We start from the raw sequence: 14,234 nt of genomic DNA on the forward strand, positions 1-14,234 counted from the left end.
TCCCCCCGCCGCCCCGCACACGCGAGGCCCGGGGCGCCCGCCGGCCGCGGCTCCCCCGCACACACGCCGGTCCCGGAGGCGGCGGCCCCCCCGCGCCGAGCGCCGCCGGCCCGGCCCTCCCCCCCCGCCCTCCCCTCCCGTTCCTCCCCTCCCTCCCGCCGTCTCTCCCCTCGCCGCCGTCTCCCTCCCGGCCGCGCTGGCGAATCAGAGAGTGTCGGAATCTATTGCCTTTGTCTGACAAGTCATCCATCTGCGGGGAGGCGGGCGGGGGGCTGCGGGCGCTGCGGCTTTTAGAGAGGCACACACCGGGCGCCGCCGCTCCAGTCGCCGGCCCCGGCTCCGCGCAGCCACTTCCCACCGCCGGCCGGAGGCCGCCGGACCCTCCGCCCGGCCCCGAGGAGGGGCCCGCCCGCCGCTTTCCCGGGGATTGCTACTCCGCCGCGAACTTAAATGAACTAGCCCCGGACCGCGGGAGGAGGAGGAGGAGGAGGAGGAGGAGGAGGAGGAGGAGGAGGAGGGAGAGCCGCGTCCCCCCGCGCCTTCCGCCGCCCGGCCGCACCTTGCTCCCCGCCGCCGGGGATGCTCGGAGCCCTCCCAGCCATGACACCCGCCTGCCCCCCGCCGCCAGCAGCCCCCCGCTCCCGCGGACCCCGCTGACTCGGCCCCCGGACAGTGCTCCGCTCCCCGCTCCGCCGGGCAGGGGGCCAGCTCCGCACCGCTCCCCCCTCTCCTCTCCTCCTGCGGTTTGGGGTTTTTTTTGTTTGTTTGTTTGGTTGGTTTGGGTTTCTTTTGGTTTGGGGTTTTTTTTTGTTTCGTTTGTTTTTTTTTTCTCCCCTAAGTCCTGAAGTTGAGTTTTAGCGGCGACACGGCGGCTTCAGCCGATTTCTTCCCCTTCCTTTGCCTCCCCATGGATATGCACTGCAAGGCAGACCCCTTCTCAGCAATGCACCGTGAGTACTGGAGCCCGGCTCCTTCCGCTGCTCCCCCTCATCCCCCATCCCTCCTTCCCCAGCCGCTCCTCCTCACCTGCCCTCCCCAGCCTGTCCCCGGCCGAGCCCCCTCCGCAGGCAGAGCGGGGTCCCGAGCGGCCCCGGCACGGGGGCAGCAGGGCTCCGGGGCCGGCGGCGGGAGGGGGCCGGGACCCCCATCCCGGGGGGGGGCTGTGTGCGGCCGGCCGCGTGTCTGCGGAGGAAAACACCTCCCGAAGCAGAGCTTTCCTCCGCGGCGGCACTTCCCCGTCGCCCCGCAGACAGGGCGAGTTTGTTCCCACTCGTGTCACCCCCCGACCCCGTCCCCCGCCCGCAGCCCCGCGCCGCTCCGAGCCCGCAGATTCCCCGCAACCTGCAGCCGCTCGCTCGGATTTCGGGTTTCAGCGGCGGAGCGGGCATTCGCCGGTTTCAAACCGGCGGCGGTGCGGTGTGGGGACGGGCTGGGCTGCGGGGAGAGCGGGACGCTGGGGCAGGTGGGGGACCGGGCGGCTCCCGAGCCCCCCAGGAACTCGCGGTCCCCCCTGGTTCAGTCACCAGGTCCCGGCGTGCATTTTAAATGCGTTCCCAGCACCGCGGAAAGTGCGTTCGTGATGTATTTTCGCTTTAAAGAACGTTTCCGTAAGAGGGGGACGAAGGAAAGCGAAAAAATCCCCTTTTCGGGGGTCTTTCCCCCCTTTACCGTCAGGGACCGTAACAAGGAATTTTCAGGGATTTTAATTTCACGTCACGGAGGGAAAATAATTCCGAGATTTAAATCCAAGGAAAAAATACAAATAGGAAGCCGAGATTGAGAGAATCTTGAGTCAGGAAATGAATAATTAAGAGCAATTTGTAACTTTTGACACCGAAACTTTTGAGGACACGCCCTGCCCGCTGCATAAAAACAAGCCGAAAAGATATAAAATGGAAATGCCCGAAGTTTTTTTAAAAAATCCCGATTTTGCCGCGAGAAGGAAGGCGCAGAAATACAAACTCGCCCTCAGCCCCACAAGCGCGGGCGCGGGTGGCCGCCTTCCTGCTGCCAAAGGAGCGATTTCCAGTGCACGCCGCTCCGGACGCAGCGCTGAATTTTCGCAGCCCTTCAGCAGCGCAGGGGCCGTGCGCCGGGCGCTGCTCCTGGCTCCCAGCGCGGCGGCAGCGATCGCTCCGCTGCGCTCCGAACGCGCCGGCAGCCGGCGCGGCCCCGCCACCGGCTCCGGTTTCAAACAGCTCCGCTGAGGTTCGCCAACGATTTTGGCTTCCGATTAAATTTTTTAAAAAAAAATTAAAAATCAACGTTTGATTTGTTCCCGAAAACGTATTTCTAGAGCTACGGCCCTAGAGATCGGGGAGCGGCAGCACTGGGCGCGGGCAGGCAGACCCGCAGACAGCCGAGCGCGGTCGGTAGGCACCGCACGGCTCGGCTCGGCTCGGCTCGGCGGGCTGCGTGCGTGTACGGCCGCCGCATCTCCCCGCAGACAAACACCCCTGCATACCTTCCTGCTCCGAGAGAAATAACCCGAGAAACGCACGGGGCAGAGCAAAACAAACTCGCGTGAAAAATACCCGGGCGGCAATAATTTGAATTATTAATTTTTAATCTTTTTTTTTTTTTTTGCATCTGTTGCCTTTTAATACTTCGTAATGCGAGTTATAAAAAGGTGCCTTGAATTATTTATCACGGACTTGCCGAAGAAATTGCCGTCTTGTAACTTTAGAGGCAACATGTGCAGCAGGGCTTCTGCACGAATGAAGAAAACGCACAGCAACGCACACCCGCGGGCTGGAGCGGGGGAAGGCAAATATTTCCCCCCCCCTCCCCTCCGAAACGCTAAATGTGTTTTAAGGCAGGCTAACAAAAGCCGGGGGCGAGCGGCCGCGGCTCCTCGGGGAGGGGAGGGAGGCCCGCCGGCGCCCTGGCCGAGGCGGCCCGGAGGGGTGCGGGGAGGGGTTACCGCAGGGCTGGGGGAGACGGAAAAAACTCTATTTGCGCGGAAGGGCTCGGATCGATCGCAGGGCAATGAGAGTTTCCACTAAGTTCAGAGCCAATAAGTCAGTGTCAGAAGCGGACGAGAAAAAAACAACAACAAACCCTCAGCGAAAAGACAAACAGCTCATTTTTCAGCGGCCCGCGAACCACGCTCGGCTCCCTCGGCGCGGAGGACGCGGCGGGTCGGGGCTGCGCGGGGGGAAGCGTTGGCGCAGCTCTATCGGCGGGCCGCGGCGCCCAGCGCCCAGCGCCCACCGCCCGGCGCAGCCCCCCGGCCCCTTCTCCCCGCCGCTCCGTCCCCTGCCCGTCCTCCGCAGGTGCGCGCTCGTTTCCCTCCCCCCCCCCGAGTTATTTCTCGGCCCGGAGCGGGACGGCGCGGGGATCCCCGCAGCCCCGTCCGGGGGAAGCGCGGTTCGGCCCGGAGCGAGGGGAGCGGAGGGAAACGGAGCGTTTTAAATTCTCCCTGAATTAAATTTGTGTGCCGGAAAAAAAAAAAAAAAGACGGAGCCGTGCGGGTCTGTTAGATTTAACCAGCTGATCTTTCAGGTCCCTTCCAACCCTCTCCATTTTTTTTTCCTTTTTCTTTTTCTTTTTCTCTCTCTTTTTTTTTTTTTAAACTGGAGGATTTTTCCTTCAGAAATCGAAAGCTGAGGAGAGAGAGGGTCTGTCTGTAAACGAACACCGGCTGCGGGACACAGAATATTTTCTCTCCCTCTCCCTCCCTCCCCCCGCATCTCCTTCCCTTTCTCTCTTTCCCTCCGAACCCCTTCCACTCGCCCCGGGAGCGGCCGCGCTGCGCGGGGTGCGGGAGGGCGCGGTGCGCCGGTAACCGCGACGGGCGGCGGGGCAGAAACCCGCGGCAGGGAAATGAAAGGAGAGGGGGAAAGCCCCGCAGCAGTGGGAGGGGGGGGCGGCGGCGGGTCTCCGGGGCCGGGAGCGCATCTCCCCGGGCCCCGGGAGAGCGGCTGCGGGAGGGAGAGGGGCCCGTCGGCCCCGGGACGGGACAGAGCCCGCGGCGCGGGAGAATTCCCTCTGCCCTCCCTTCGCTTCCCCGCTCCCCTCCTCTCTCTTTCTTCCTGTCTCTTTTTTCCTTTCCCCTTCGTTCTCTTTCTCTTTATTTATCCGTCTTTCTCTTTCCCTCTCTCTCGCTCTTTTTCTTCTTCCTTCCCCTTTCTTTTCATTCTCTCTTTATTTCTCTTTCTCTATCTCCTTCTCTCTTTCTCTCTCTCTCCTCTCTTTCTGTCCTTCTCTCATCTCTCCTTCTCTCTTTTTCTTTCCTTCTCTATCTTTCCTCCTCTTTCTTTCTATCGTTATTTTTATTCCTTTCTCTCCTTCTCTTTCTCTCGTTGTTTTTATTCCTTTCTCTCCTTCTCCCTGTTTTTTTCTCTTCATTTCCTTCTTCGTTTCCCTTCTTCTGTTCTTCTCTCTCCCTCCCCCATGCCTTGTTCCCCCCCCTCGACCCCTCGCCACCATCCCCATCCATCTGTAGCGACTGGAGACGTTTTGCGGCGCGAGCGGCGAAGAACCCACGACTAACGGTGTGTTTCTGGTGTGCGTGGGTTGTTGTGTTTTTTTTTCTTTCTCTTTCCCCAGCAGGGCACGGGGGTGTGAACCAGCTCGGGGGGGTGTTTGTGAACGGCAGGCCCCTACCTGACGTGGTCAGACAAAGGATCGTGGAGCTGGCGCACCAGGGGGTCCGACCCTGCGACATTTCCCGGCAGCTGCGGGTCAGCCACGGCTGCGTCAGCAAGATCCTGGGCAGGTAAGGGAACAGGCAGCCCCCCCCCCCCGCACCCCCCGGGACGGCCCGGCGCGCCCCTTCCCCGCTCCGCCGCGACCCCCGGAGCCGGGCACCCCCCTCCCCGTCCCGGCGGTGCTTGGAAACTCCCGGGAAAACAAACGATTTGCGAGGGGAGGGAGGGAGAGAAGGGACCGGGGGGGGGAACGAAAGAACGACCAAAAAAATACCCAACAAAAAATCCCCATCGACAACAACAACAAATCCGCCAACTCGCAGCAGCCCGTGAGCGGCCTTCGCAAACGGGCGGGTAAATAAACAAGCGGCGGGGCAGACACATAAATAAACAGCCCAGCGCCCGCGGGAACCCAGCGCGGTGTGAAACCCCCCCGAGGCGAGGCGGGGGGCCCGGGCGCTGGGGTGCGGCGCGGGGTCGGCCGGCGGGAGGGGGGCTGGAGCCGCCCCGCACCGAGCACCCGTTGCCGGGGACCCGGGGAGGGGGGGGGGGACACACGACACCCCCGCACCAAACCGCGGCCCCGCACCCCCAGCCCTGCCAGGCCGGCCGGGGGGGCCCTGCCCGCGCCCCCTCCCCGGCCCCCCGCTCGGTGGGCTTCGCCTCCGCCCGGCCGCGTCGCGGCCGGGGCTGCTGTTTTGTTCCGCGACCCCCGGGCCTGGGGCGAGGGTGTGCGTGACGGCGGGGGAAGGAGCGGCAGCCAGCAGCCCCGCGCCCCTCGCTTCCGCACACCGAAATTGGGGCGGGGGGGGGTTGGAAGGAGGGCGGGGGCGAGCCCTGGAGAGGAGCAGGGGCTGCCCCGGCCCCGCTGCGGCGAGGTGGGGCCGGGGAGCTGCCGGGGGGCTGCCGGGGGGCGGCAGGTCGTGACCGTCCCTTCGCGCAGGTATTACGAGACGGGGAGCATCAAGCCCGGGGTGATCGGTGGCTCCAAGCCCAAAGTGGCGACCCCCAAAGTGGTGGATAAAATCGCCGAGTACAAGAGGCAAAACCCGACCATGTTCGCCTGGGAGATCCGCGACAGGCTGCTGGCCGAGGGCATCTGCGACAACGACACGGTCCCCAGCGTCTCCTCCATTAACAGGTAAGCGCGGCCCCGCAAGCCCCCTCCCCGCGCTCAGCGCCCGCCCACCCGCGCCGCGGCGGGACCCCCGGCTCCGGGCAGCGGGGGAGCGGGGCCCGCCGCGCCCCCCGCCCGGCCCGGGGCTCGGCCGAGCCATGCCGCGGGGCTCGGGGTCCCTCTGCACCCCCCCCCCCCATGACCCGCCGCCCCCGGTTCGCTCCCCGCCGGCGGGAATGGCTGCGCTGGGCTGGGCGGGGGTCCCGGCCCCGGCGGGGGGCTGCGGCGCGGCGGGACCGAGCCCCCATCCCCTCCCCCGGCTGCCAGGGCGCGACTATTTTGTCGGGGGGAAGGACTCGGGTTCGGGCTGCGGTGTGAGGCGGCGAAAATAACCGCAGGACGGGCAGAAAACAAAAGGGCGGGTGCGGGAGCGGGCGGGCGGTGACACCGCAAGGCAGCGGCCGCGCCGCGGGGCGCGGGGCTGCTCCCACGCCACGCTCTCACGCACCCCGAAAAGGCCGGGCGCCGGTGTAGTGTGAGGTGGGCAGCGGCACCCCGACTGTGGCCGCAGCAAGGCAGGGGGTGCGGGGGTGCTGGCGGAGGGTGCGGGGTGCTGGCGGAGGGTGACCGCCAAGGCCCGAATCGCCTCACCCGCGCAGGGGGAGCAGAGGACGTGTCGCAGGCAGCCCCCGACCGACGGCGCTGCCCACGCCGGTAAAGGCGCAGAGGGCATCCGTAAATACGCACGCAGGCTCTCGTAGTGTCTGCACAGAGAAAAACCCGCAGGTCGGTGTCTCGGCCCGTTTGATGTATAACAAGTTCAAGCCGATTTTTTTATTTTTTTCTAAACCTGGTGTATTTATAGCGAGGGATACAAAAAAACAAATAGCAGGGAAAACGCAGTGGTGTTTTTTGTCTCGCGCTTTTCGTGGCAGATTTATCAAAATATGTCTAATAACTCAGGCTGTGTATTTCTAAATCTGGCATCCTATATAAATGGGTTTTAATATTTTGCAAACGATGTGGAATTATCCCAAATCATCTTGAAAACAGCAGGTAGAATTAGCTAGTGGAATGTACCTTGGCTAAGAAAGATTCCCTCAGACACACTGTCTCTGTAATATACTGCTAGGCTACCCTAGGAAATTATCCCTGTGTGTGCCATCTGTATTAAAATGGTTATTAAGTTATGAACAGGGTAACATAATACTGATCGGCTAATTATACACCCTCCTAAAAAACCTCCAGGTCTCTGTTACTCTCTCAGTCAGGTACTGAAATCATAACAGTTTGACATTCAGACACCTTGCAAAGGCAGCCGCGGAAGGACAGCCAGCCAGCCCGGGGAGGAATTACGCCGGTGGTGCGGGAGCCCGGAGGAAGGGCTGCGGGCTGGCCGCAGGAGTAGCGCACACGGGCCCGACAGACAGGCGTCCGTGGGCTAGCCCAAGGGATGGCAGCGTCCAGACGCCACTGAAGCCTCAGCCTTACGCCTGCCGGACGTGACGCCTTGTGCCCGGGCTGCGACGTCCTGGGCGGGAGGCTGAGCACCAGGTTTCGCTCCCACCTTTGCTGCCAGTTTGCGGCAGGGCTTCGGGGATTTTGTACCTCAGTTTCCCCACCCTGGAAATGAAAACTGGTCCTGCTCAGGAGGAGGTGGGAACAGATGCCGGTTAGATTGCGCCTACAAAATGCTTTGAGAAGGACAAGGGCTCTGTAGCTGCTAAGTGTTGGTACACTAAGGAGGCTCAGCTGTGACCCACCATGTGCCATCCGCAGTGTGATGGCATTCGAGCCTGCGGTCGCCAAGGCACACGATTTAGTCCTTCCCCACTCCTTTTAAAAATTCAGGCCCAGCTTCCCACTGTTCACATTTGTCTGAGGCTCCCCAGAACTCACATCTGTGAAGCAGCGAGCGCACCGTATCACAGGGCATAAAATTTGCCAGTCTGTGCTAGGCAAGGGCAGGACAGCAAACTGGGAAAAAATCGCAGCGGAATAGGAAATAGCGAGTCTATAAGGGCCCAATCCTGGTGCCCCGGAGAGTGGCGTGAGCTCCATCGCTCCCGTGACTTCTGCAACTCCAGCTCAGAAAGCTCCCAGAATGGGAAGAGGGGATGAAGTTCACCATTTAAATACACGTATTTTTCTCTCCCATTGTCAAAATACACACACAGAATCGGGTCAGTCCTTTGTAACAGCACATCCCTCAGCTGCAGTACGAGTAAATCCAACACTCTGACTCTCTCAGTGGCTCCAGATAGATTACAATTTTAAAAATCAACCTTCTAGAAATATCTTTCTTCTCAATTTCACAAAACGTGGAGTTTCCAAAGCAAAATCCGCACTGGCTCAGTGTCCAGAACTGTTAGCACCACATCTACGCGCGGTTTAACATCTTGAGACTAGGCGAGGCATTTGCAGAAATTGAAGTTACCTCTGTGCCTAGACAGTGAATACTGCACTTCAAAATGGAGACCTCCTTGCACATGGAAGAAAACTGCTTTGGGTTATTGTAAGATTTTCTGAAAATGTATTAATTACATTTTATTCTTTTTCTTTCGGGGGAGTAGTCTAACGCTAACAATAGCTTTTGGGTGAGAGACTACAAAACAACGCAGTTTCAATTCCATTTTTAAAGTCTCCCTAAAACATTTTTAAAATCTATTTTCCACTAATTAGCTTTTGCGAGACGTACATTCTGTGTGCTTACACGGCACTGATCTGTCAGCATGGCACTGAGAACATCAGGATGCATCTGGGATGGCATGTAATGCAGGACCGGGATTTATCAGAAACTTGTTCGTACCAAACTCGTGCAGATAGAGGCTAGATGCGAACTCTGGTGAAAAACACGATTTAACTACCCTGCCAAGATTCAGGAAAAAAATTATAGTCTTCTGCTACCAGTAGTTTTCCTTTAATTATGGCAACAAAGTCTAGAGAGCATTCTAGTTAATAAGCAAAGCGCACTGGAACAGACGGGATCAAGACAGAGCAGTTGTCTCTGCACCGGGAGCTCTCCTGCTCCCGCTTCATCCACGGGGCACTATACAGGACAAACCGACGGTCTGTGCGTAGGTGTGCGCACACAGACACGTGCACATGCGTGTGTATGTATACTCGCATATATGCAAACACAGACATCTATACAGTGCGTGGAACTGAGAAGCAGGCAAGCGACAGAAGCTCTTAATTCTCTGGTAAGCAATTAATGCTTACTTTAAATCACTTGAGCACCTTGCTCCTCGAGCACCCTTCCAGCCCGAACGTTTCAGTCTGCCCCCCGACTATAAACTCGTTGTCTTTGGTGACTGCGGGCTGGAATATTCCAACGGGATTTCGGCACTGCTGTAAGCCTTGCGGTGGTCTCCTAAGTACGGACTTGGAGGCAGATGTTAATGAGAATTTTTCCTTTGTTTCGCGGCACGCACAGTTAGCCTAAGAACACAGGTCTCATCAGATAATAATCACCCCAGAAAAATCTTTTGAATTAGACAGCGTACGTCAGTAGGAACAGGACGGAGCACACCACGGACACACGTTCACAGTTATGCAGCAAGTGACGCAATGGACACTGTCGTGCAGGCATTCTCTCTTGCTTCCCTCAAATTAATGAATTCCTTGCAGGTCCAGAAAGACAAAGCAAATCAACCCCCCCAGTTTGTCCCTCTGTCCCAGCTCTACTGCGGCTGGGCTCAGTGCTAGGGACTCCCGGTTAGCCATTACCCAAGCAGTGCCGAACCCAAAGCGTTGCGGCGTTCAGCCAGCCTTCCGGATACGCCTTGGGCCCCGAGTTCCTGACAGCAGACCTGACTAATACCCATGGCAGAGAACAGCGCTTGGTGGATACGGAATCTCAGCCAGGCTGTTGGAGGCTTTGTCAGTCCTCCCTTAGGTATTTGGTGTATGTTAATTTCTAGGGTTAAGCGCTTGGTTTGCGGGGATGGTCCTGTTTCATTATCTAACAAATGGCTAACGATTCCTAGTTAAAGTCTCCACTAATGACACGCTTTTTAAAAATACATATGGCAAGACACACACACTGAGTCAGGTTATAATGGCCAGTGAAATATACTTGTGCATTGAAATATTACTGAGCGTGTGGCCGTTTCAGTGGCCGTGGCAGGCCCGTAGTTCAGAGCAGAGAATGGCGCGTTAGGAGATCAGATTTCTCTTACCAGTTCTGCCATTCACGTTCTGGCTGGTCTTGGGCAGGTCACACGGACTCCTTACGAGGCTGCTTCGCAATCTGTAAAATGAAAATAACAGTATTTAGCTACCTTTGTAAAACTCTGTGTGACCTTTCGCTAAGAATGCCCATGGAGTCCAACTCGTAAGGAGCAAAGGTTCAAAACGGGAGCTAGGCTGTTTTCCATCAGCCGAGGCTTTGGCCCGCACGAGGGGGGTAGAATTGAAGAGGATCTCGACTGAGGTAGACGTAGTGTCTCAAGGCCAACAGTTGGCTCTGGAGGAGGCAGGCACATTAGGCCAGGGGCTGTGTCATGTGCGGAAGAAATCAATGTTATGCAAAGAGAGCCTTCCGAGTCGCTCTCGCTGGCCCCGCTCGAGCATTTCCGCAGAGGACACCCTGGCCAAGGCCACCGGTGAATCTCTCCCTGTCTTTCCCACAAAACAAACGTGGAATTCTTGGAGGACAGGGAATGAGTCTAGGGAGCAGCGGAAGGAGTACGGAGTATCTCTGAGGGCAGCTTGTTCACAGCGACCAGAAGCAGTGACGGTTGCGTCGGCTGCAGTGAGCACGGGGTGAATTGCACAGGTTTAAGCGGCAAGCGTGTGTGCCACAAACCCATCGCGAGCCCCAGCGTTCAGCAGCCACAGGCGAGCTTTCGCAGCAGGGAGGCCAAGGGTTAGACTGGCCGTGCAGACTGGGCTGGCCTCTGACCGACCGTGGGCTGGTGCAAAGCAGGGGTGAAGGAAACTCGTCCGGCAGCACCCAGCAGAGTTTGCTGGGTCTGGCACTTCTCAGCGCGCACGGAGGAGACTGGGGATCCCAGCAGGGCTGCTCTCACTCAGCTGATGCCGAGTCTCAGGTTCCCCTGCAATTTCCTGCAGCGGGGGACGCTCTCAGGGTAGAAGACTACTACTGCCAGTTGCTTTCAGCAGAGCAAAGAATGCGGGCGAGTCACGCAGGGCTTCCTTACAAGGAATATACTCCTTGAAATTCAGATTCTTTTCCATCAGACACAAACCTGGTATTATCTTCTTTTTATCATTGCAAATAAAGGACAGGCTCATAAAGCAGAGGTTACAGACAATGTTACTGCAGCTGAAAGAGTAAATGAATGCTCACAGCGTTTCTCTTTGTCTTACTCCTCATATCTGGCCACTGGAAGGTTGTATGGTGGGAACTGCAATAAGCTAGCTGCATTTGTTCTGATTTTCATATTGCAGACATATTAGCTCAACAGAGGCAGTTAGCAAGTAAAATTGGTTGTGCCTGGGAACTTTCGAGCTCCCTGTTCTGTGAACCTCGAAGCTCAGAACCACATCGGTCTCTTTATCACCCAAAAATCCCAGCCCTTCCTTTTCCTCCAGATGTACAGAAAGCTCGATTTTTGTTGGAAGTTAAATATTTCCAAGCCTTTGCATCTAGTGAACGATTGCTGCATTCTTCCATAGAGGTAGCTGCATTTCAGCGCTAGGTGAATGAGTCTTACGGAGCTAAACCTCATTTACCAGAATCACTATTATGTGAAAAACTCATTTGACTTTGGGAGAAAAGAGGAGAAAATGTAAGTGGCTTGGCCAAGCAACAACGAAGCGCTGAGAACAATATCGTGATCTGAAGGGCACTGTCCCTCCGACAGGAAAGGAACTACTCACGTTTAAACAAAGCAGCATAGCCAGGAACGAAGGGAGGGAAATAAGAAAGGCAACATTTAAATGGCAGCAGAAGGAATCTCCTGATAGGGAGGTCCATTAAGTTGTGGAATTGCATCCCACAGGAATTCCTGATTTCTTGGAATAGGTATAACTAGACGGTATTCATAACAAGCAAACATACAATACAAAATAATCTTGGCGTTGGCTAAAGAGAGAGATAATGCTCTGGCAGGGCAGCTGGACCCTTTATGGTATGACGACATGATGCATACAAAACAAAGTCGTGTTTTCAGCAGTATATCAAATATCCCCAAAAACCCGTCTCTGATTCTACGGCCCATTCAAACAAAAGATTCCCGTATTACCGGAATAAAAAGATACGACTTCAAAACAGTCGAACAAGGCTGAGCTTCACTTAGATTAACTTGCCATGGTCTTTAATTAAGGCATGTTGAAATTCAAACGGAGTTTAGGCTGGCTGCTTACAATCAGCAAAATATCTCGGGATCCCACTTTTGGGGAAGGTCTCTGTAAACGGGAGGGTCGAGGCTTTCAGCAGCGTTTGGCATTGGCCTGACATCCGTGCAGCTAACCAGGGCTTCTGGCAATCCCGTCTGTGTGCGGGCGGCTCTGAGGACGACCACTACTCCTGAGAGCGTCAGAAAGGTTGGAGTTTTTCTCCCAAACACGCGTTCTTTAAACTGGGAGCTAACAGGAATGAGGATTTTTTCCTCTGTAATCCCAGTTAATCTGCTGAAGCCTATACACGCAAGGCCGTATTTACCAGTCCCAACTGTTCAAAAACACCAAGGCAGAGCCTAAACCACGCAATTGGCATAAAAATCATGAGTACCTGTAATACAGTGTGGGCTTGCTTTCACTTGTTTTCTCTTTTCTACCCTAAATTTTTAACGGGATTTGGATATCTGACTCCCATTAACTGACTTGACAAACACCTCAACAGTGGAGTCCTTTGAGGCTTCAGAGAGCCGACAGGCCCTTTTTCGAGCCCCCCCAAGCACTGGAAACATACTTTATTAAACGAGAACTGAAATTCTCATGCTATCATTTGCCTAGCGGAGCTGGGAAACCCACAACAAACGCCGTTAGGCTTGTGATGAAATACTAGACAGTACGATATTCAGTGCTAGCCTCCAATTTTCTCTAGTGCCAGTAACGGAGAGCTGATTCTGTAGCACTGCTGTGGCTCTCTACCCAGCTGAAAATCACAAATCTGATCACCGGGTTTCCAAACTCCTCCGAGTGCAGCTACAAATACTCATTTCCAATCAATTTGCACCTGCTAATATTTCTGAACACTCGCATGTGATGACAGAGCCAGAAGCCGTGCCGGTGCTTACCGTTTCTATCGCAGTAGCATAAAGAGGCTCTGTGCGCAGATCACCGCCCTTTGTCCACAACAGGCGCAGCGTAAACAGGGGTTTCTTTCGGCTCCTTTAGAAAATCAGCACATACACGCGTCTTTCTTTACGCCACCCTCTTAGCTTCTGCTAGGTTCATCACTCAGACAGTGCTCCAGGTTTCAAGGATGCTGAAACCAACATCTTTGGTGTAGCAAATGAGGTATCTGGCCAGGGCTCACCCACCAAGCCCAAGCCCAGGTAAAGGGCAGAGCAGAACTGGAGAGCCCTCTTCCTCAGGCTCACGTCTGACAAGACGGAGGCTGAGCGCTAGCTAGACTGCGACAGCCTCCCCTCTCTTCCCCGATAAGCAGGCATATAAATAAATAAATAAACGGCATCCTAACTGCGCTGAGAACTCAATAAAACAATCACATCAAATATGAGGAGGTATAAATCTCATGTCTGCACAGGTAACCCACTCAATTGCTTTTATTATGGCTCAGCCTGACTCCATTTATTACCATCCGTGGCCTGGGTGAAGGATGTTTGCATGGAGGGTGGTCTCCTGGTGAAATCCCATCCCTGAAGCGGTGACAATCAGCCCATACAGAGGTGGGTTTTGGTGGGAGACCAAAGGCAGATCCATCTGTCTGCATGAAAACCAATCAATAACCCTGTAACTAGACCCCTTGTCGCTGGGAAATGGACAATACAACAGTTCAGTCCTGGAGCCATAGGAGCGGAATAGCTGTGGGTGGGGTGTGAAGGACAACAGGATGTACGCATGAACTGTTGGAGACATCTGGACAGCGTACGTCTGTCTGTATATAGATACTGAGGAGGAGCGACGGGACAGGAGGAGCATAGAGGGTACAGTTCTTTATATAGGAGGCAGATTTGAAGGGCTGATGTGTTCAGAGGCGGGTGTGGGGAAGCAAAAAGCAGAGTTAGACGGCATTTGTTTACAGGACGTTTATACGGGGACTGTGAGTGCGGTGCAGTAAGCACCTTTGGGGAAATGCACCCGCTGTTTGGATACCACATACGAGCGTATCAGTACACGGCGGGCAGCACGCACCTCCGGGCAGGCACGCAGACGGTGACGCACGATGCTGGTAGGCTAAAGGAAGCCCATGCAGGAGTTCGATGCGGTCGGGGAAGGCAGGATATTCCTTTGTCCTCTGTCTGGCTTGGGATTGCTGTGCGTACCAGTTCTGACAGCGAGGAGCAAGAGTGATGTGCCTAAAGTCTGAG

At 56.2% G+C, this 14,234-nt stretch overlaps 1 protein-coding gene across 3 annotated transcripts in view; it reads left to right on the plus strand.

Moving 5' to 3' along the window:
* Positions 1 to 892: 892 nt before the first annotated feature.
* PAX2 (paired box 2) overlaps positions 893 to 14,234 on the plus strand; it is an 82,349-nt gene continuing 69,007 nt past the window's right edge. The window contains exons 1-3 of one of the 3 annotated variants that reach the window (XM_075424151.1): positions 893 to 950; positions 4,552 to 4,720; positions 5,596 to 5,793. In XM_075424151.1, coding sequence (XP_075280266.1) covers positions 908 to 950; positions 4,552 to 4,720; positions 5,596 to 5,793 — 410 coding nt within the window. In that variant the 5' untranslated portion in view covers positions 893 to 907. The remainder of the gene's footprint in view (positions 951 to 4,551; positions 4,721 to 5,595; positions 5,794 to 14,234) is intronic. The other 2 variants (XM_075424149.1, XM_075424150.1) reach the window with 2 other exon arrangements.

Source organism: Opisthocomus hoazin, chromosome 6, assembly GCF_030867145.1.
Source record: "Opisthocomus hoazin isolate bOpiHoa1 chromosome 6, bOpiHoa1.hap1, whole genome shotgun sequence".
Taxonomy (NCBI): domain Eukaryota; kingdom Metazoa; phylum Chordata; class Aves; order Opisthocomiformes; family Opisthocomidae; genus Opisthocomus; species Opisthocomus hoazin.